The 23,677-nt window shown below is 45.2% G+C and overlaps 3 protein-coding genes across 9 annotated transcripts in view; all 3 read right to left on the bottom strand.

Annotated features, from left to right (window-relative positions):
* LOC101785229 (uncharacterized protein C6G9.01c) overlaps positions 1–11,192 on the bottom strand; it is a 15,741-nt gene extending 4,549 nt beyond the window's left edge. For all 6 annotated transcript variants that reach the window (XR_002675846.1, XR_001164897.3, XR_001164895.3 and 3 more), the window contains exons 1-2: positions 11,185–11,192; positions 345–349 (exon numbers count right to left, since the gene is read on the bottom strand). The gene's annotated coding sequence lies outside the window, so the exon portion shown is untranslated. The remainder of the gene's footprint in view (positions 1–344; positions 350–11,184) is intronic.
* Positions 3,746–6,831, bottom strand: LOC101784833. The gene is made up of 6 exons (XM_004982007.3): positions 6,349–6,831; positions 5,956–6,070; positions 5,624–5,829; positions 5,492–5,519; positions 4,704–4,812; positions 3,746–4,112 (listed from the first exon to the last, which is right to left on the bottom strand). The coding sequence occupies exons 1-6, from the start codon at positions 6,637–6,639 to the stop codon at positions 4,031–4,033; spliced, it is 831 nt and encodes a 276-aa protein (XP_004982064.1). The 5' UTR covers positions 6,640–6,831; the 3' UTR covers positions 3,746–4,030.
* A 6,463-nt stretch (positions 11,193–17,655) lies between the features above and the next one.
* Positions 17,656–22,888, bottom strand: LOC101784164 (probable ethylene response sensor 1). Of its 2 annotated transcripts, none has more exons than XM_004982005.4 (6): positions 21,997–22,888; positions 20,743–21,688; positions 20,032–20,400; positions 19,688–19,954; positions 18,399–18,526; positions 17,656–18,225 (listed from the first exon to the last, which is right to left on the bottom strand). In XM_004982005.4, exons 2-6 carry the CDS (start codon positions 21,646–21,648, stop codon positions 17,991–17,993), a joined length of 1,905 nt encoding a protein of 634 aa, XP_004982062.1. In that variant the 5' UTR covers positions 21,649–21,688; positions 21,997–22,888; the 3' UTR covers positions 17,656–17,990. The 2 variants fall into 2 exon arrangements, with proteins under 2 accessions (XP_004982062.1, XP_004982063.1); XM_004982006.4 differs by having other exon boundaries at positions 22,270–22,888.
* Positions 22,889–23,677: the final 789 nt, after the last annotated feature.

Raw genomic sequence — 23,677 nt, 5'->3', positions numbered from 1 at the left:
TGGCGCTCGCGGCGAGGGCGGCCGTCGGGGGCGCCGGCGGCGAGGGGGCGGCGCAGGGAGCGAGGGAGATGGATTTGGGGTTGCGGCGCAGGGAGCGAGGGAGATGGATTTGGGAGGTATATACCTAGGTTGTTGTTGTTGGGCTGGGCTAGTTTTTGGGCCGAATTGTATACCTAGCGCAGCATCCACATCATTTGCTTCCTCATGTAGCCAGATTGCTGGATCGGCTATCTCCATGGCTCCGCTGGGGAGAGCGGCCTCGGCAAACTTATGCAGGTCCAAGGAATCTTTGAACAAGTCGTCAGTAGGGCTCCTTCCAGTAAACATCTCAAGCAACAATATGCCGAGACTGTAAACATCCCCAAGGGTTGAGACAGCCCAATACTCGCCATAATCTACATGTATTCAGATTTCAGACATTGTTTGATCAGCACAATTGTTTATGTAAATACATGCATTGTTTATGGAAAAACATGCAAATGCAGAATATGCTAACAACAGTGTGAGTAGGATCTCCGGTTACCTGGAGGAACATAACCAATGGAACCTCTTATTCCAGTCAAGCTAACTGAATTTAACGGGCTCATGCCTGTGTTATCAGTTAAGATTTTTGATATGCCAAAATCTCCAACTCGGGCACTCATGTCTTCTGCAAGGAGAATGTTACTTGGTTTGAGACCGCAATGGACTATTGGTGGCTGACACAGGTTATGAAGATAGTACAGAGCATCAATGGTATCAATGACGATGTCTAGTCTCTGAGCTAGGCTGAGCGTGTTGCTTAGAGTGTGTATTTCAGATTCTGGATGAAGCCAATCTTTCAGACTGCCCTTGGACATGAATTCGAAAACCAATGCCTTGAATTCATGACCTTGTGGATCGATGCTTGAGCAACAAGTTATGACCTTTATGAGACAACGATGACGCACCCTTTGCAACGCCTCACATTCGGCCACAAAACTTCTAATAGACCCAGACTGCTGTATGTTGGAACACCTTTACAGCTACTGTAGTATCTTGATCATGTAAAGTGCACTTGTAAACCGCACCATAGCTTCCCTGTCCGAGTAAATTGGCCTCTGCAAATCCATTTGTTCCATTTGACAACACATGATAGGAGACTCTTTCATACTGTTCATGCAGTGCCATGGGTATGAGTTGGATCCCCTGTATTTGTCTGAGCTTCTTTTGGATCAACTGAATGATAGCAACAACTAAAACAATGAATACAAGCCCACTTATTGATGTCAGGATGATAACAAAGGGTTTTGACAACTGTTTTTTACCCTTTTCTGCAGTAGGCGTGGAACATGGAGCTAAATGAAGCTGAGGGATTCCGCCACAAAGCTCACCATTTCCATCAATTGACAAGTAAGTTCGATTTGAAAAAACACCGCCTTTCGGCACTTCACCTTGCAAATTATTGAACGACAGACCCAGTTTTGATAACGATGTCAAATTCTGGAGAACTGTGGGTATCAGACCTGACAAGTTGTTGTGTGCTAGATACAGTTGTTGCAGGCCGCCAATACTACCAAGGAAATCAGGGATACTCCCGGAGAGCTTATTCAAGGTTAGGTTAAGCAAAGTGAGACCTTTTAAATTCTTCAGAGATTGAGGTACGGTACCTTCAAACGAGTTATGGTCTAGCAACAATTGTTCCAACGATTGCAACTCCCGATGCTATCTGGTATGCTGCCTGACAACTGGTTTCTTGACAGAATCAGTTGGTCAACCTTTGCCAAGCTACCAATTTCACTAGGAAGTGGCCCAGATAATGAATTGTATGATAAGCCTAAGTAGATAGAAAGTTAAGGAAGTTTCAACATCTCTCCAGGAATCGTGCCATTGAGTCGATTCGTTGAAAGATCAAGGATAAACAGATTCTTCAAGTTTCCCAGGCTCGCCGGGATTGGCCCTTCCAACTTTCCGTAGTACGCATAAAGCCTAGTTAACTGGGTAAGATTTCCTAGTGATGAAGGTATGAGACCTGACAAACTAGTACTGTAAAGGCCTAACTCAACCAAGTTTTCTAGCCTACCCATGCTCTCCGGAATCACTCCGGATATGGAAGTATTTGCCATCTCGAGTGTTTGTAGACCAACCAAATTTCCAATGTTTGATGGAATAACCCCAGAAATCCTATTGTCTCCCAGATAAAGAGTTAGCTGAGTTGTCGACAGGTTTACAATTGAGCCAAGCAGTTTTCCAGTGAAAGAGTTGTCAGCAAGAACTAGGCGCTGAAGCTTGCTGCAGTTTTTCAGCGAAGCGATGAATTCCCAGCCCTCCACGTCATTGGCTTCCAGCTTGTTTCCATTCAAGTACAGGTTAGCGAGACCTTGCAATATCTCCAGAGCAGGAGGCACATATCCGGTAAAACTGTTGCCCGTGAGGTCACGGTCTGTGAGAGCAGAGGTTGGAGAGCGAAGGCGGGATAACTCCGCTAAATCTATTGACACTAAATCCAAGAATATCTATGCTGTGGAACCTGCCACTAATAACAGAAGGAATAGTTCCACAGAGCATGTTTCCTGCCACCAGCAACTCCTTCAGCAAGGACGAATTGTACATAGAGTGTGGGATCATGCCCGAGAGATTATTTGCAAGGAGTGCAAGGACCTGCAGGCCTTCAACGTTGCCCAGTTCCGGTGGGATATGACCCTTGAGCTGATTTCTGATCGATCAAGATACTGCAGGGATGACAGGTTGGCCAGTGATCCTGGGATGGCACCCGTCAAGCTGTTGTTCCTAAGTGACAGAACTTGAAGGCTTGTGAGCTTATGGCCAAGCTCGACAGGGACACGCCCATGGAGCCGGTTGCTGCCAAGCCTCAGTGACAGTAGGTTGATACAGAAGCTCAGGTTGGCTGGCAGCATACCGGAGAAGGCATTGTAGCTCAGGTCAAGCGTCTGCAGACGTACCAGACGGCCAATGCTTGCAGGGACCTCCCCCTTGAACCGGTTGGAGCTCAATTGAGCATTCTCAGGGATGTAAGGTTCCCGATGGCCTGGGAGAGGGTGCCGGTGAGCCCGTAAGAGGGCAGGCAACAGCATGCAGCATCTCTCTGGAGCGTAGTGCACCATTCCCTTGTGTGAAGACCGATTCATGATGCTACATTGCAATTCAAAATTTGTTTCCCTTCTTGACTTTTTGTTGTACCCTTGAAAGCCGTCTGTCATTCAGCGCCAGTGTTGACACGGCAAAGATTCATCCCATGCCATTTGGCTTGCTATTCTCGAGGGAAAATAACATATCGACCAGTCATTGCCGTAACACTGTTTTCCTTCTAGGAAATTGCCCTCCTAAACTTGTGCGGCTGTCTCAGTCACCCCATGTACTTGCAAATTAGACTTTGATAACCACATCATCTCGTCTCCGTTTGCAGCATTTGTCTTACATATTCCGCTGAGCTGTCAGGCATAAACCGAGCCTGACTCAGGTTAGCATAGCACGTTGATTCACAACAAGGAATACATGCTTTATACTCCCTCTGTTCTCAAGTGGCCTCCAACTGAAGTGCACAGTAGCACAATAACGAGAAATCCTCGCTGCTGAGGGGGCTTTGCTTGTCAGACTAGAGGGACTATCTGACAAGCTCCCAAGCATGAGTGAGCATGCTGATCTCATCGTATCAAAAAGCATGAGCGCAACTCGCAGATACGTTCAACGGCACTAATGCAGCATCAACTGAGACACCTCAAGCAGATGTCGCATTTATCCATATAAATTAGATGACAATTCACCACTTCTGAGAATCATACTTCACATTGCAATCACGTATGTACAGCTGATGCAACGAGCTTTCTATGCACAACTTGCTGATCACAGCACGTGATCATGATATCATAGCTCGTCTGCAGTTACAGCACCGTCTATGAAAAGAAAATAAATGAAACAAATCATCACGCCTGGACAATCATTAGTTCATGATAGAACATGTTGCAACCACATATGTACAACTGACGCGACTGAGTTTGTATTTACATTTTACAACTTGCTGATCATTCCACATATGCTGGTGCTATTGCACTCAGAGAGCCTTCATAACAAATCTGGCAGATGCGGCAGCACCCTTCGCTGCCACCTTCAGGACATGACGGCTCTTGTACAACCTGAATCCAGTTCAAGAGGTAACGGTGAAAATAAGAGCCACTAGAGCACAAATTATTTAAATTTGTTTATGAAAGTATTTTCTCACAAGAGTCGCTTTATCATCATCCTAGCATAATTATAGTAACAATTAAAAGACGCTAAGAAAAAACATGATGACAAGAAAAATAAAAAAGGTCAGAATATTTTGCGATTATTAGTACTAAATTCCATCATACTTCCTCTGTTTGGAAATATATGAGTCCATTGGGACATCAAAACAGTTTTAAATATAACACTTATACCAACAAGTATCTATCTATAAAAATATATTGTCTTAAACGGAAAGAGTTATGTATTATGAAAGTATTTTACATAATGAATGTAATAAATTAGTAATGTCAATCTTATGTGTCATTAATCTATATAAAATTTAGATATTTCCAATCAGAGGAAGTATTTAAGATGATGAGAACCAATAGCAGGTTAGCATTGCAAAAATACTCTACAACCTAATCAAAAAAGAGAAATAGAAAGTTTAAACAATGATACACCATATGGGAGGTCGAGTGTTTTTGGTGTGCAACTGCAGATAGACATGGTGAGAAATTTACCCTGCTAATGTGATTCCCCAAGTAGTCATGATATAAATAACTTGTCCAGCCTCCCAAAAGGTTGACCATCTCCACCGAGATTTCATGCTATCTAATGCCTTTGCAACAGCTGCTTATATAAGTTAAACCCAAAAATATATTAGATTATCCATGAAGACAGCTTATGCAAATCCATTCACATGTATGACACTAGCAAGGAAAAAAAAAAACAAAGTTCAACCTACTGTGTGTTAACCACCCAATGTATTTCTAGGGTTAATCCAATAAGAATTTGAAAAACTAAAAATATAGCATAGACTAAATCTGCACTGTCATCTACAGGAAGTTCGAAACTATTCATTTATTTGAGCCACACCATACCATCTATAAACTAGAAAGTTAGCATTCCCAGCTTGACCTTCACCAATACTACCTCATCTAGTATAGCAATCTGAAAACCAAGTGCTAAGAACACATAGACAACCTCGGTTGATATCTACTTTAGCTACGGTATTATCTCTATGAAGATTAACTTATGCTTAGCAACAGTGTACATCATACACTTGAGTTGCATACTCTCAAGTATCTTAAGGTGCCAGATCAACATCTTCTACAATTCCCAATATCTTGTATAATCAAGGAACTATGTGCATAAAAAAACACGGTATGATGATCATTCACACATAGTAAGATACATAGCATAGTTGAGAATCTTAGGCGACGATTTTGAAAATGATGAATCCAGTAACCTGGACAGCTATTTAAGGGTATAACATGTAACTTGGGTGCAGAATGGAGGATAGACATACCCTTTTGGAGCTGTGCTGGTGATAATGACTGAAGGAAAATAATACAAAACAGTTAGAACAACATATAGTGGTGAAGAGGATGCTCATCAATCCTTGATAGCCTCTCAAAATAACTTTTAAACAAGCAAGTACCTTGGACTTTGGATCTTCAAGAATGCACCTAGCAACAAAGGTGGCAATACCATCAACTATGTCATCTTCATTGATTATAACATAATTTTCATCATCAATCCCACTAATTTCCTCCAAATTAGCCCCAGCAGTGTCACAGGCAACCAAGACCCATGATCCTTTCTTCCCATTACCCATTTTGTCTGGAATGTCTCCAATTTCCACCTCTGGTTGAATTAAAGCAGAAGGTGGAAATGAGTTAGGTTCTAAACACTTTGGCAGAATTCATTAGAAGAAACAATAGTGACCATAAAGTTTAGTAACAAACTTCACAATGTCTAGCGAGCATGAACCTGTCGTATTGCCAGAAGATAGTTCAGTATGTTGACGTGCTGACTCATCCTGTAACTTCTCAAGATGAGCAAGGAAGCTAGCATTGTTGACCGCAGCCATCAGCCGATTGGATAGCTGCATCACAAAATCAAATTCAGAAACAATAAAATCACAAGAAGTATACAACTGTAAGCTGGACAACACATGTGAATACATTAAAATGAATATTAGCTATATTGTGTTTCTTCTTATCTGAAAACAGTTAATAAATTAGCAAGTATCACACGATAAGGTTAATCTACCATGCCCTGTAACTGATAACTGTGTAAGATAGTGCCAATTTCCATATGAAAAAAAAACTGACAATCAGCAACAGCATAATTCGAAGGGAAGGTGCCACACAGTATGCATACATCAGGAGGGCACTCCTTTGATACGCAGGGCGCGCCGTGGAGCTCTCGGAGGAGCGAGAGGTCGTCCGCGAGTCGGGCGCGGAGCATGGCGTTCTCCTCCCGAAGCCGCGCGGCCTCCTCGCTGGCGCCCCCGCCGCCATCATCCACCGGGGGCAGCGTGGTCGGATCTCCGTCTTGGCCCGCATGGTAGCCGGGGCGGTGGTGATAGGCGTAGCGCGCGACCTCGGCGATCTCGACGAGGGTGTGCGCGACCTCCAGCGGGATCTTGTGTGCCGCCGAGCCCAGCGTCATCGTCGACTTGATCGATCGATCGGTCCGTGAATCGCGTGGTCTAGCCTGGGGATGCCTTGATGGAGGCGGAATCTAGAGGAGGGCGGCGGCGGCGATGAGACGAACCCTAGCTGCGCAATACGCAACCTCGCCGTGGCCGACGAGTTTGATTGGGGTTGGGGGAAAGTGTTGGCCGAAAGAAACTGGGGATTAGCCACGTCCAAGTGGACCCCGTATATCGTTTTTTAATCAGCCCAGCTCGTTGGGCGTCACCCACGACACGATCATCGTCGTCCCCTCCTGTAGATGGCCAGATGGACCGGACCCGCTGGACGGTCTGAGGCCCGGCCCTAAAAAGCTCAACCCTAACACAGTCCGGCACGAGGGCAATAGTGCCCGGGCCAGCCCGACCCTATGCACAGGCTAGTGCCTGGGCCGCAACCATGGCACGCCAAGCCAGCCCGAGCACGGCATGGTTTTTAGGTCGGCCCGATACTACTCTGATATAAATACAAGAAATCCTAGTATTTCACTCATTTGTCCCCTCCCTCACCTTGCAGCAGCCCCATCTCTTTCCCTAGCTCCCTCCTGCTCCCCCTCAGCCCCTCCACCGCCAAGCACCACCAGGCCCTTCCTTCTTCTCTGCCGACTGTCGCCACCAGGAACCGCGCCTGCCGCCACCAGGAAGCATGGCAGGAGCCCACGCGGGCCTTCGCCGTGGGGGCAGGGCAGGCGGCCGCACGAACCCCCGCCTGGCAAGTGGCCACGTAGGCCTCCGCCGCGGGGGCATAACAGGTGGCTGCGTCGGCCTCTACCGTCGTCGGGTGCCACAACCGGGAGTCACGCCACCCGTCGCCGATAGGGGCACTGATGGGGATTTGTTGTTGTTGGATTTGTGTGATGTGTGTATATTTTTATGATGGATCCATGAACTTTGTGATGTGGTGGCTGGCCTATAGTGCCTGGCCTAGCACTAACACCGTAATGCCAGCCATGCTAGCGAGCCGGCCCGGCATGATAAAAAGACCATCATGCTCGGCCTGGGCTAGTAGTTTGGCACGCAGTGCCAGCCCAACCCGGCATGAAAAGGCTATCGAGCCTAATAGTGTCGTGCCTATTCGGGCTGGATCAAATCAGGCTAGTGTTGGGCGGCCCATCTAGCCATCTATACCCTCCTGGTGCACCTGCAAAACCATAAATCCGATCCCAAGATTGAATCTTTTTTCACCTGAGAATGATGGAGAGACAAGATTCCCAAGAAGAAAGTAGAGAAGATTGACGACGACTCCTACTTGCTGCGGCGCATTGTAGACGTCGGTGTCCAGTGGCATCTCCACCGTCTTCTGTTGGTACTCGCTCGTCACCCCGGCGTCCGTGGCGAGGACCGCCACCAGGCCTAGCCGCCGGTGACCACCCAACATGCTTGCGCTACCACTCTCCGGTTGCTTCCCCCATTCTTGTTAGATATTCAGGCATAATTTGGTGTATTTTAATTCCAAAATTAAACATGTAAACATTAATATTATCATGACAAAGTGAGTGAATCAGAATAGGTGCACATGTTCATATTTAATACAAACATAAGCATGAACAAAATGAAACAAATAAGTCTCAATTTGTACCCTAGGATGGGGACAGTGCCGGAGGCACCGGATGCGCCGTTACCACCTGGATTAGTCATAATAATCGTGGGGTGCTCAGTCGATGTAGTCGTACAAATCGATGCAGGAAGAGGTACGCAGTGCAGTCCCTCGAACGGCACTAGGAGATGGGTGAAGTAGTCATATGAGCCATCGGGATGTAGATGATGTAGTCGTTCAGGGAGCGAGCAGTCGCGTGAAGATGCTCCCCAAAAAGCAGATTGCCCACTATCCCATGCAGGACCTAGGTTTTGGAGGTCTGCTCTCGCCAGAGCTGTGCACGCAGCGCTAGCGATGGGAATGCAAGGTAGCAGTAGAATATAGTGAGGAGAAAGAGAGAGATCTCCTGAATAGGATTACCTAAGAGTTAAGGGGTTTTGCTCGTGTGAGAGCAAAAGGAGGTGCCTCTCTTATATAGGCTCCAAGAGGTGAGGTTCATCGAACCTGGACATCATAATACGATGGAAGTTACTAGTAATGGTCATCAAGCACTAATAACTCTCAGCATTTTATTGACTGTGTTAATTGAGTGAATCAATTCTCATAAACAGCAATAAACACCTCTCCTCAACCCCTAGCATTTATCGAACCTTTTAATTCTTATTTGATTAATTGAAATAAATGACCTAACCCAATTAATCCAACAGATCCCCCCGACAACTTGGACTCTAGAAACAGGGCAGAAGGAAGAGCCTGCAATGCAATGGAGACGGAGGCTGGAGTCGAGGCCGTTTATAAATAGATAGATCCCTTCTGCACTGATTTTTCTGGGATTAAACCAACCCGAGTCCAGCCTGTAGAAGAGTTGTGCTTTGGATCCACAAGTAAACTCTGTACTGCAGTCAAGAAATGCATGTCTCGTATTCCTACTTTTGATCCACAAGTAAACTCTGTAATGCAGTCAAGAAACTCTGTTCCACGCGCGTCTCCATCGATGCATTCATTTTTGAGCTGATGCTGATAGGTATAGCTAATCTGTCTTGTTCGTGCGATATTGTCACGTGGATAAAAGTTAGTGCTGCGTCTCGTGGACAAGACAGAGACCTCTCGATCGGCTAGTTCAATTCTTGGCTCCGTACCGAGTCAAAAATCAACCGGTACTTAAGGTTAGAATCAATGCTCAGTTTTCCAGTTGTGCTACTTCACTTGCATCATGCGACGACCACGCTGTGTCGGTCCAAGCGTTGAGGTCCAGCGATGTGTGTCGGAGTCGTCGTAGCGCTAGCTGGAGCCGGTTGTTGAGGGTGGGTGTTCCTGCGTGGACTGCGACGACGACGTAGCTGGAGGCCCGGAGCAGCGCAGGATGGAGCGTCCCTGAGGCACCTTACGGCGGCGGACCCCAAGATGGTGCTGACGACGGGGCCTGGGAAACAAGGAGAGGCAGAAGGGATACGCGGATGGGTGCGCCAGTGCTAGCTCATGGCCTGCTGCGGCGGCGGTGGCGTTGGAGGTGCCCTACGTCGAGGAGGACCCAGCTAGGGCTCAAGCCGCCGCCCTCCTCGGCTGTGAGGGAGCGAATACGGGACAAAGGATTCGGATGTCAGCAGCGATCCACCGGAGACGACGGCGTCGATTCATCCTATCGTAGCGGATTGTGAATTCGTCATTACCTTTTGAGTAAATTACACCCACCATACAACAACTTGTGAGGTACAGATTAGTCCAACAACTTGTGAAATATTTAATCTAGTAAAAAACTTGTCAGGTGCATGCAAATTAGTCTAACAACTTGTAAAATGCTCAATTTAGTACAATAACTTGATAGATGGGTGCATATTGATCCAAAAACTTGTAAAAAGTTCAATTTAGTGCAATAGTTTGGCAAATTGATGCACCTAGAGTCCAAATATTACAACGACAACGTATTAAGTTCCAACCAATAATTCTTATTTTTTGTCAATAAAAGTAGTTGATCGTGACATGTCCGTTGCTTCTCAAGTGTGTACGTAACTTATTTTTTTCATTAGTTAAAATTGAACCAAATTTTAGAATTATGCTATTAGCATTATCAAAAGACTAAAGTCCACAAGAGAGATCCTGGAACCTTAGGTTTCTTCTGCGCTTATGCTCATGTATTCAATAACCGTAGAGAAGCATGTATGTCTATGCTATTTTAGCCCATTTTTACTTTTTAAACAAGTACAGGTGGCTTAAAAAAATATTATGCCAAACTTATAAAAGATGTTGTTAGTATGCATTAACATATTTTTTAGCTGAACAAAAATGCATATAATTAAAATGTAAAATCAATGAGGGTGAACTTATCAATATTGAATATAAAATTAAATATTTCTAATTAAAATTAAATTATTATATAAAAATAATTAATATGAAGAAATAGCATTAATTTCTAAACACTTAAGGTTCTATATCAATGATAAAATAATAATTAACATATTCCCAGTATGTCACCCTTGCGAATATCAATGATAAAAAATAATGCTCAATAACTTGTTCCAACGTGAATATACTCTAGCTCAACATTAGCAAATATGTTCCTTGTTATAATATTTCGACTTCAGATGCACCATTTTAACAATTTATTCCACTAATTTGAGTATTTTACAAGTTATTGGACTAATGTGCACCTACATGTCAAGTTATTGTACTAGATTGATCTTTGTTGGACCAATCTGTACCCACCTTACAAGTTATTACACTAGGTTGAGCATTTTACAAGTTGTTGGACTAAAGGCCTGTTTGGCAATCACGTGTTAAAGTTTAACACCCGTCACATCAGATGTTTGGATACTAATTAGGAGTATTAAACATAGGCTAATTAAAAAACTAATTGCACAGATGGAGTGTAATTTGCGAGACGAATCTATTAAGCCTAATTAGTCCATAATTTGATAATGTGGTGCTACAATAACCATTTGCTAATGATGGATTAATTAGGCTTAATAGATTCGTCTCGCGTTAGCACAGGGTTCTGCAAATAGTTTTATAATTAGCTCATGTTTAGTTCTCTTAATTACCATCCGAACATCCGATGTGACACTGTTAAAGTTTAACCCCTCGTATCCAAACACCCCCTAATATGCACCCACCTAACAAGTTGTTGTATGGTAGGTACAATTTACTCTTTACCTTTTCTTCCTGAAACACTAATTCCTTGTCGATTAATAGTAGCCTCGCATTTTATTATATTTACCTTTTTTAAGCATAAAAAGCCTGCCGTTTATATTTTATGGCGAAAATATGGCAGCACTTCAATTGGATGGACGATTAGTCAACCTTATGCCATTGACACACTCAGTAGCGTTTTCTTGGCAAAAGAAACTTGTCAGCTGAACCACAAGCACCAGCGATCGGTGCAGCTGTGCAAGGGCGTCCAGAACTTTTCTTTTAAGGACAGCACCCTAAACAGCTTGTTACCCGTGCATTTGCGATAAATCTATTATCTTAATACAATAGTGTTAAAAGAAACCACCACGTTCGCTGAGAGGGTCTAGAAGTTCCCACGTTAATCTGAAAAAGAAAAGAATATACACTGTTGGATTTTATGAAGATCTAACAGTATATATTAATCTAATCTAAAGGGGTTCCATACAAAATACAATTACTAAATAGTTGAATTTGGAATTTAAAAGAAATACCAATACGGCAAAAGCACTGTAGACTCCTATTGCCATGTTCGTCTGTTGTTTTTTATTCACGTTGCGTGTTGCCTGTCACCCTCCCCTAATCTCGCTAATATATGCCTGCGTGCTCTGCTCCTTTCTTTCCTTCCAGAGCTAATAAGCTGATATGGTGCCCTGTGACGAGCGAGAGCAGATCGCTTTATTGTTCATGATCAAGGACTGGCGGCACCGTGCGAGCCCACTGCACCATCGAGCGGTGAGGTCCCCTAATCGGCTAACCCCCTGCGACGGTGCCTTGGACCAGCAGTGCATTACCCGGCGGCCGGACTGAACGTTGTTACATGTAAAAATTAAGAAATCTATATCTATATCTATACCTAATAATATTAAAGAGAGGATGTTTCTTTCAATCCTTCAACCGTCGTGATCATTTTGCAAAACCCCCCCTCAAGTTTTCAGTAATCAACCCGCAGTCCAATTTTGAAGAGATGGGAGCTCAGGTGGAAAAAGAAGGGAAGAGAGGGGGTTAAATGAGAAAAAAGCTTCTCCTTTCTTAAGAGGCGACGGAGGGGATTGGGCGCGGGCAGCGGCCGGAGCGGGACGCCCCGCTGCTGCCCCGCGCTGCCCCTGCGCGTGGCCTCGGCGATGAGGTTGGCCGGGCGCTTGGCGGTGCGGGAGGGGGCGGAGAACGAATACGAGGCTTGCGGGCAGCAACGTTGGGGCACGGGCCGACGGCGTGCGTTGAGGAGCAGACTCAAGGGGACCGGTAGCGTGGACGAGGCCGGCCGGCCTGGGGCGTATGGCAACAACGGCGCAGGACGGAGGTGCGGGCCGCCGTGCGGTGTTGGGGCCATGGGACGTGAGACGGAGGGAGGCGGTGGTGGGGCCGGCGGACTGCGGCGTCGGGAGCGGAAGCAGTGGGGGCTGGTGGAGGGAGGAAGCTCTGGAGGTGGCGGTGGAGCAGAGACGCTAGCGGTGGACTGCCGCCTCTCCTCCCATCGCAGCGCTGCCCTACCATCTCTCCCTCGCGTGCGTCCTCTATGATGCCCTTCTCGGTGCTCCCAGTAAGGGAGATGGCAGCGCAAGGGCAAGATGCGGCGCGACTGCAGCATCTCCTTACATCCATGGGCCGCACCTTCCGGCATCCTCACCTCCCAGAGCCCTCCCTTCCAGGTTATCGCAGCCCCCTCAATTTGATGCATCCATAGATTGATTTGGTTGATCTGCAGTTCAATTTTGTGAATATGTATTCCATTTTGGTTTGTTTTGTTTCGATTTGGTCATTGTAGGTGCTTGATTTGGTGATGAGAAAGCTGATTCGTCAAGTTTATCCTGGGACAACGAGATTTATCAGGTGAACTAAAGGTATCAGGATGAGCCTACCATGGAGAAAGCTCATAGGTCCATGCCCTTCCTTCTACTTCAGCTTAATGCACACCAGTTGCTTGTTGTATTGCCTGAACAAAAGATTGACTACCTATTTCTTGTTTTAACTGTTTTTTTTTGTGTTAAGCAAATTCTGATACCGATATTTTCTGCATTTGCAAACTTCACTTGAGTTCAGCAATTTATCTATGCTTGATGCATAAGAGCAGCAGTGTAAGGTAGAACAAGTGACTGCATCTAGATCAGCGGTGTGCAAAATGGTGACCTGTGGAGACGCAATTGCAGCTGTTGCAAAATCAATGTCCTCGGCATTGCCTTCTATAGACAAAAACAAAGTTGTTTCAGCTATGACAAGGTGAAAGTGATATATGAACCAGAGAAAAATAAGTTCCTGGCTATATAGGCTTCCACAATAAGGTGTAGCATATTTCCTACTACAATTTTGAAGCATAACTATGAGAGAAAGTCATAGTTGAGAAAAAAGAGCATAAGCAAAAATACTAGATGTTAAAGGGATCAGTCAGAAGTAACATGCTTTAATAGAGGAACTATCTTTGGAATAACTTATTCCCACTTTTCACATTAGATGGAACAGCTGCTACTTTCAATGAATAGAAGGCAATGCTGTGCTGCCAATTAAGTTGCCTGGTGATGTTTCTAACATGCATTCTATGCTATCTGTCATTTAGATTTCAGGCTGCTGTCATATCTGGTTTGTGACTGTATTTTCTACCAATCAAGTTGCCATATTTTTTCATGTTTCCCCCCTAGATCTTTATTTTTACCTGCGTGTGATGCTACCAGTAGTGAGTTCATGTGTCACAAACAGTTGTTGCTGGATAGGTGGTTCCCGAGGTAACAAATTTGGTGTTAAGTGGTTATATATGTAGGAATGATGTACTGTGCTCCACCAAAGAAGCCACGGCCAGAGTCATTTCAACCACAGCTACAGCATTGCTAAACGAGCCCTATATACTTAGAAAAGCTATAACGACCTACAATTTGAAACGGAGGGAGTACTTGTACTTTCCACCAGAGCCCACGATTTGTTTAAGTAGTACTGACTTGGTGTTTGTTCCCGTTGCAACGCACAGGCATATTTACTAGTAAGAATAAAAAATCTAACGAGCCATGCTTTTAGAGTGGGCCACCTTACTATAAGATTCACTGTCACGTATCCAATTGACAAGCAAAATTCTAATATCTCGAAAAGATATCTAAACTATTAAAATAGATACAGCGGCTTCTATCACGTATCCAATATTTCAATTGGAGCAAAATTCTAATATCTCTATAGATGAAAGGAAATCTAAACTATTATAATAGATACGGCGGCAGGGAAGAAGATCTTAGCTGAGGAATCAAGAAGAAAATCAACGTTTGAACTAGAAAAAATCCTTTCGGTCCACATAATTTCTCTTCGATGAGGTCGAGATAAAATAAGAGATTGAATTTTATCTAAAGGTGCTACTAAGGCACAGTCGGCGTGGTATACTATGGTAAAGATTCAACCACCTTGGATCAATGCACTCGCCATGGGGATTGAGCCCCTCACCACGAGCACAGCGGGAGCAATGTAATATGATTTCATATACACGAACTTGATAGCATTAGCCGATGGTTTCATCCATGAGATCGACGGTATTGACGGATAGTTTCATGCAAGAGCTCGACGATGACAGCAAGATAATCCATTTTTGCTCGGCTTACATATATTTATTAAGAGAGCGGACGAAAGTCGGTTCCATATTTATTCATTGTCATTGGCTGGCCAGTGCAGCAAGCAGGCCAACAGAGATGATATATAGGGAAAATGATTTCAGATTCCAACCAGTTTTGACTAGACGATTGAAATTAAGGAGAGAGAAAAGGGATGCTAAGGACGAAAAAGAATATACACCGAATTTATTATGATCTAATAGTCTAGACTAATTCGATCAAGGAGTACATATCAATGCGATCAATAATTATGTAATTTTGGAATCTAAAATAAGAAAATTTTCTAAAAAATATCGTATGGGATGGAAATAAAATATGTTTGAATCTTCCACGAACTCCATGTTGATAAGATATAGTAAGGGATGTAAAAAAGTGTTTGGAAATTGATCTTCTCAATTAAAGTATGTAACTTTGTGATGTGATCGAAACTCATCCAACTTAAGTTCGTGTAGTTTTTGCAAAGAGACCATACTTAGCATTTTGTTGGACTTTAGTTGGCATCTTATGGCCACAAGATAGAACAGTAGTGAGACGGGAGAGCAGATATATGCAAGTCGTGCGCGTTAAGGGCAAAGTGCGTAAATTGGACACCCGGCAACGGAAGTGCAGATACAGGAAGGATCAGGTTGCATCACAAACACATGCAGCTTTGTGCAACACCAGCAGACTCAAAACCACCGCTTTGTGCAAGGCAGCAAAGCCATAGTGTAGGCGATAGATTAGAAGGAGAAAAACATATGAAGGATTGTGATGACAAAATCAGCATGAAAGAGGGCCATGCTGGCACCAGTGATAGTGAGGCGGCTACCATAGCCATTGGGACGTGTGAGGAGTAGAACACTTGGGACAAATCTGACCAGCTTCACTAAGTGCTTGCATGATGATGAGGCCACCGCGCAAACCTCACGCATTTCCATCCACTACTCCAGATCGGCCTATCACCACTAGCCATAAACCCAACATCATCGCCGATTTGGCCTCCAGTTGGATTTGGATCGGAGGTGATAGTGTTCCATCACCGTCGGACCATGAACCGACGGTGAAGCCTATTAAAAATAAAAAAAGGCACCACTAGAGTCCTGCCACGCTAGAGGGGAGAGGGGGGGTAGTGTACCGTGGGGGAGACAAAGTCCCATCGTTACCGCTGCATCCCGCGCAACGACGCTGCATCCCGCACCCATGCCCGCAATCGTGGCCCGCGTCCATCGTCGTTGTTGCATGCCGCGCTCGCGCCCACCGCCGCTGCTGCCGCCACCCACCCGTGCCCATAGTCCCTGCCCGCTCCATGTGCGCCGCCGATAGTCTTCATTGCCAGTGAGAGGCGAGAGGAGGGGGAGGGGAGGGGGCGAGAGAGAGGTAGGGAGGGAGATGCACGTAGGGGATTAGAGGCGGGGAGGGAGAGGTGCGCGAGCGAAGGTAGAAGGGAGGAGGGGGGTATTGACGGTGAGAAGGGGATGGATGTGGATATGATATAAAAGGGCTAGTGGTCACATACGGGTCATACCACGAACCGGAGGTGAAAACCGATTCCAAATTTTCACCGCGGGTTCGTGGATGGAACTGGCGGTGATGTACATTTTCACCGCCGGTTTCAACCTCCACTATGCGCTAGCTACTCATGAACTGGCGGTGAAAATGTATCACCACCAGTTTGGATCTTACGCCAATGATGACCCATTCGTGATAACCCTTTCTATAGTAGTGATCAACGACCATTATCATTGTAGATAGCTCCATTGACACGCGTCCATGTTGAGAAAGGATCACGTTGACCAGCACAACAATCTTCCTGTGACGGTTTAAACTTTTTCATATGCCACGAGAGAGCAAGAGAGGATGAACTATGCATGCAATTGTGTACTGTTGTTTGCTACCGACCTTTGCCACCACTGACGAGTAGGGCTAGGCTAACAACTGTAAGTAAACTAATGAGAAAAAATATACAACCAACATGTTCTATCCCACGGTCTAAAACTCACTAGTTTACCGTAATTGTTGCCTGCAATTGAGCGATAGAGCGCTCACAAGGAGACAAAGGGTATCGATTTGATGGAATAGTGGTTGGATCTAATAGCATAGTGGATGATATGGTGGAGTAACCTGAGGGCCGCAACACCAACCACGAGGCGGCAATTCCAAAATAATCGTATTAAATAGTGAAGAAAATCGATGTTTGGCTTGCGTTCCATAGCATGTCCTACAAGAGGGAACAACAATCACAATCAAGGATGTATCTTTGGTGACCACAACGTAGCGGATAGCGCTCCTTCGTAACAGAAGCAAGAGATAGAGATGATGAGCACTATTTACGGACTCAAGGGGCAGAGTTTATAATTGGGAAAAAGGTGCAACAACCATATGCCAAAATGGGATCATGCATGTAGTATGGGGTTGTAGCGAATAAAGAAAGAAAAGGAGATTTTGATATAATAACATCTAAAAGGATCAAACTCAAAATTAAATTCTATTTATTACTTTCGTAGCAAACAAAAATGTACATCACAAATAGAAAAATATAAACCATTACATTCATGTGAAAAATGTATAATTTTTTTATGTTGTTTCAGTAAATACAAAAAATAAGTTTATATCTAAGGTATTATCTTTCCTCTTTAATTCACGTTAAAAAAAGATATATGATAATATATTGGTCTGATGACATGACTAAATACAATTATTTATCTATTTATTTTAAAATAAAACATCCAGATAATGACATAAAAACTTGCTTCCCGCGCTATTTGCACGGATTTCATCTTACACGATGGATATAATGGGATTACAACAGAGCAAACAACGAGCTACGGGGGTCGCGCACGAGCGCCCACCCCCCAGGAACAAGCAATTCAATCCGCTGGTAGGATATACTACTCAATGAAGCAAGTCAGCGTTGCCACCCCAGGTACACAGCCGCAGACTCCATATGCTTTACATTATTTGTACATTATATGCCTGCTATGACAGGGTTACAAACAAAATTAGAAGATCGAACTAATCGGTCCCCTACTTGGCGCTACGCCGTCAATCATCATTTACAGTAAGCTCATACGCTTCTTTGGTACCGCGATTTCAGGGAAGCGGATCCTTTCCCATCGGTAAGCGCTTTTGAACCAGACAAATTGGAGTCCGCGCTGCTTGGCCAGACTAGAGGGATCAACTGCTGCTGGTAGGTGTTTGTGTTGTCGCACACGCCGAGCTTGACGATGAATGTTGCGGTGCAACCTCTTCCTGTTCCTTCACTGTCGAGCCAGATGTGCCCTCCCATGAGACTAACAAACCTGAAATGGGATTTTTCAGAGATGTCGCCAAGTTAGTGTGAATGAATGACTGACCAATGAATCCAGCACTAGAATGTACAAAAGATCTTTTCTGTGCCGCTCAAAAGGAAGTTTGAGTTACTAAAAACAACCCCATGCAGAAGGAATTACAAGGAGCTGCAATAATGAACTACCTCTTGCATATGGCAAGGCCAAGACCACTACCATTGAACCCTCGGTTTCCTCCACTTTGAGGATGAGCAAACTTTGTAAATACATGAGGTAGATCCTGAGGACTAATACCACAGCCTGTATCTTTTACCTGCAAAATAGTGAAGTAACAGAGAATGTAAAGCAATGGCAACTGATAGTAATAGCTAAGCACAAAAGTAAACATCTGCTTCATTTGTCAATCCCATGTTCATAGTAAATATGAAACCCTTTTCCAGTTATATAAGCATGAAACCCAGGATCAGTAGTACAAACTAAAATGGAATTTTTGTAAGCCTCTGTGATTTGTAATATATATCGAGTAATGTTATGATACCTTGATTTGGGACCTAGAATGGTTTTCTGTTTTTTGACAAACACAAAAAAGTTTCGAGTCCAAGACTATTTTATCTTTTGTTAATACGATATAGGTCTATGTCAGTCCTGAGACTAATTCAACCCAGGCAACCCAAAAAGATGCAACCTATAGCCAACTAATGTGCCGATGGTGTAAAGAACTAATCAGATTTCAAATACCATCAGGCTCAACCAGTAGAAACTCTTACGCCTTTCAACGTTAAGAACAAAGAGAATATCAAAATTACAGACATCTTCTACCAACAGCTACAGTACTACCGGTACCCACCAGCAAACTAATATTTAGCTACAGCTGATCAGGTGCCGTCTGTTTTGTAAAATTGATAAGAAGAATTGGACAATTGTACATGGATCTAAATGGAACTGATGCCTACAAAGTTTAAGGACTACTGGACTATCAAGCAACTGAACAGTCCAATCCAGTTTAATGGTGTAAATGGAATTAATGACCAAGACACATACGAATAGTTACAAGCAATACATAACTATCCATATTAGGATAAATGCAAATATTAGTCAAGAGGATTTCAAAAAAATCCCTCTTTTGGTAAGCAATTAAGCATGGAATAGTTCACTGTGAGGCTAACATAGTGGATCCAAACCCAGAGTATATGATGAATTTAGTCGCACATAGAACATGAGAAAAGATTGTTAGAGTTGTGCAATGAATTAGTTGAGAGTTATCGACACAGCTGCAATCAGGGTTCATGAACTATTACATGGGACAACCAAATGGATTATGGATGGTTCCAGTTTCACAGTTTCATTTGTGATTTCTTTTTTTAAAAAAAAAATGAAACTGGTTGTGAATGCTACATTTTTGGAACACAATGCGCACACAAGTCATTGGCAAGCCCAAGACAAATTATACACGCAGGCCTCTCTAGAACATTACCTGAACTTTCAAATAGAAATGGTCATCACTTGCAACTGGATGAAATTCTGGAGTTCTGAACTCTCTCAAAGAGTCAGCCTTCACAACTGAAGCTACAAGTGTTATGTGTCCCTCCTTGGTAAACTTAACAGCATTGCCCGAGATGTTAAGAATAGTTTGCATGAGTCTCTTTTCATCACCAATGGCAGATAACGGCAAATCTGGTGCCAACATAACCGATACAGAGAGCCTCTTGATAGATGCTATTGGTTTGATGAAACTCATCACCTGTAATACCAAATAGGAACTTTAGTTGGCTGCATCGTATATATAGATGTTAGATATCAGAAACAGAAGGTGCATACTTCTTTGAAAACAGCATGAAGATTGAATGCTTTAATCTCCAATTCAAGGCTTCCATCCTCGAGTTTGGAAAGATCCAGCACATCATTGATGAGTGTTGCTAACAGATTGCTACTTTTCAGCACTGTTTCCACCATTAGCCGCTGCTCAGGAGTAAGCTCAGTTTCCAAAAGCAAGGAGGAAAGGGCTATTATTGCATTCATGGGTGTTCTCATTTCGTGATTCATAACAGCTAGGAAATCATTGCGAGCACGGATGGCCATCTCAGCCTCTCTTCGAGCTAAATCCAGGGCAACATTCTGCTCCATTAGTAAATCACGTGCCCGCATGGACTCTTCAAGGATAGCCGCATGAGATAGTGCAACTGCTACCTGAAGAAACAAAAGAAGAGGTATAAACAACATATCTGGTTGCAAAACCATTTAACAACTTATTAACTTTGAGAAAGGTGTTTGGATTGATAAACAAGCAAAGGAATCTGTCTTTTGCAGCTGTCTAGTAGGTTCCAGAATCATATGCTTTCACAAAGAATTTGATAATAATTTGAAGGTATTCCTGTCATCATTACATCGTACTTCTGAAAGGACGTCTTAATTGACTGATCATGATTGGTGAGCAATTGATCATATAACTTTGAAAAGATAATAAACATGTATTTCCCCTACTACAAGCATCAATGTTATAATAACCATAGCTAGAGATAGAGCATCAACCTGATCAGCAACGACCTCAACAAGCTCCAACTCATGCACATGCCATTTCCTTGCACTATCAGATGGAAGCATCAGAACCATGATTGCAAAGCTTTTAGCTGAAAGCTCTGGCCAATCATTTATTTGGAAGTTTGAAAGATGGAGAAGAGGTACGCGCACTGCAGCTACTTCTGGCGGAACATATCGCCCTGCAAGTGGTCTTATCCGTGCCAAAGGACATGTGTGGGGTATAATGATTGCTCGGTTGCTACTGAACACTTGATTGACAACAGGAAGGTTAATTGGTACAGATGAACCGACAGTAATCTGGTGGCGCAGCGTATGAGAAAGTTGAAGGCTTGAACCACTTCTAGATGGCATCCACAATGCACATTCTTCCAGACCCAAGGTCCTTCCTAGCTCAACAAGAGTGGTCTTCAAAATCGTATGCCTATCAAGTGTACTTCTGATTTCATGGGTAAGCATCCTAACATGTCTACCGGTCTCCTCCTGCGTCCTTATCAATCCCATCTCCCTATCAAGCTCCTCAGCTTTATTCTTCAGGAATAACTCCCTTGTTTTCACACTCAACAAGTCGGGGATAATATGAACAAGCATCAGAGCTGTTGCACAGGACACAACCGCCGTAGAAACCTTCGCTATGGTCATGACCATAGCAACGGTCTTGGTGTGTGTGGTGAAAGTCCACAGGTTTATAAGATGGGTCGCTCCACAGAGAACTATAAACGCACCAAACTGGATCAAGACCCATCTGTACGGGAAGAAGGACGACTTCTTCACGAAGTAGATAAGCTCCAACGGGATCGAGAAATACGCGAGGGCTATGAAGAAGTCCGAGATGTACTGATACTTGACGAGCAGATCGTCGGTCGGCCATAGTGGCTCGATACAGTCGCATCCGTCCATCCAGGAAGCTTTACTATTGCATCAGTTATCGCAACATTTCCTGCAGAACATGAAAAATACAGATGAGTTGCCTTTGCCTAGGCCCATAACACTTGCCCCTTAAATAGCTCACACCATTTCCGATCTCAAATCACAGGAAATGCACAGCGATCGACACTCAAATAGTAAGCCCATTAACACAGAGAGCATACTAGTAGAGCATGTAAATTGAGCAAGATGGACTACTCGCCACTCCAATTCCCATTTCCGAACACCCCTCAGACCCCCCATTCTTGCCATCTAGAGCAAGGGTTTCAGTACCCCATCCCATTTTAGCAACAAGTAAATAGCGTGACATGCCAAAATCACCTTTCCCCACTCCACCAGCGAACAGTAGCCAATCGCTCCCCCCACCGATGCCTCGGTCCCAGCCACAGCCAGCAGCAATCGGAACCAAGCACGCCGAGGAGCGCACCAGCAAGGCCCGAAGCCTACACCCGCGCGAGCCCTAGGATCCCCTCCCCCTTGCCCACCCACCCACCAGCCCCCAGCGCTCCTCCCCCCGGATCAACCCGAGAAACGGAGAGAAACCCCAGATCCAGACCGCGCGCGAGGCGATGGAGAGGGCAGGGGGGCCAGTACCTCGATCGGCGGCGGCGGCGGCGTCGAGGCGGGGCCGAAAGGGTAGGCGGGGGAAAGGACTCGAGGAGCGGCGAGGGTGAAAGGGAAAGCGGCGCTGAAAAGGGAAGCTAAGGGGCGGGGAGGCAGCCAGATGCGCAGCCAGTGGAGTCGTCAAGTCTCCCACCACGGCAACCCCCGCAAAAGGAGGGGAAAAGAAAGTCCAATCCAACCGCGGCCGGTAGGCGGTGGTGGTGGTAGTATGGTGCACTGCTCCTGGTCCTGGCCTCTCCCAGTCTCCTCCCCCCTTGCCTTTGCACACCCCCTTGGTCTTTCTTTTTGGGCCCCGTTTGTCTCTAGTACGCTGTGCTGACTGCCGAGCTGAGCTGAGCTGCCTGCCTCCGGTGTCCAGCCTCCGCGCCGAGGTGGACGATGACGGCCAGCGCGGGAGAGCGGCAGCCAAGCGCGTGGCCGGCCGGATGAGGTCAATTTGCGGCCGCGGCCGTTGCCGGCCAGGGCCGGCTGTAGCCTGTAGGGGGCTAGCGGGTTGTGAACTGGAGGGAGGACTTCTGTGGTTGAACGAGGGGAAGACGGTTGCGCACCGCCGCCGGCGTCGGGGACGGATGAATGGATGACGGTAGGTTGCTAGGTTGGGTGCTTGAGCGCTGCACACTCTGGCATTCAGGCCAGGTAGTGGCGGCGTCGGTTGACTTGACTCGTGTCGACGTTAGGAGCTTCGCCGGAATTCTGCACGAGCTCCACGCCTCTGCGTCTCGTTTTCTCACTAGTAGAGAAACGACTTTCCATCCACCCCCTTTTGTCCCGGTTTAAAGTTGGCCCGGGATAAAAGGTTCACCAACCGGGACTAAAACTCAGTCACTGGTGGGAGGCTCACCAACCGGAACCTTTTATCCCGGTTGCAAAGGCTAATGGGAAAAAAAGACTCTGAGAGGCCTTTTATCCCGGTTTGAAACACCAACCGGGATAAAAGACCCCCCCTTTTATCCCGGTTGGTAACACCAACCGAGATAAAAGGGTCAAGAGCCTTTTATCCCGGTTGGAAACATCAACCGGGATAAAAGACCCCCTTTTATCCCGGTTGGTGTTTCAAACCGGGATAAAAGGGCCCCCACGAGGTGACTGGAAGGTGACTGGAAGGGAATTAAATCGTGGGCATGCCTTTTATCCCGGTTGGAAACACCAACCGGGATAAAAGGGGGTCTTTTATCCCGGTTGGTGTTTCCAACCGGGATAAAAGGGTCCCCCACGAGTTAATACAAAAGGATAGTATCCCCTACATAGTCAGATGTGGTGTGTAGGTGGGATGGTAAGGAAGCTACGCGCGAGGCTGGAGGTTGTGGGTTCGAATCCCACGAACCGCGCACGCGCATATTTCGCGTGAAAAATCGCGTGACTTGTGACTTGCGACGTG

Source organism: Setaria italica, chromosome IX (genome assembly GCF_000263155.2).
Source record: "Setaria italica strain Yugu1 chromosome IX, Setaria_italica_v2.0, whole genome shotgun sequence".
Classification (NCBI taxonomy): domain Eukaryota; kingdom Viridiplantae; phylum Streptophyta; class Magnoliopsida; order Poales; family Poaceae; genus Setaria; species Setaria italica.
The sequence above is the reverse complement of the archived record's forward strand: the minus strand, read 5'-3'. Positions and strand labels throughout refer to the sequence as shown.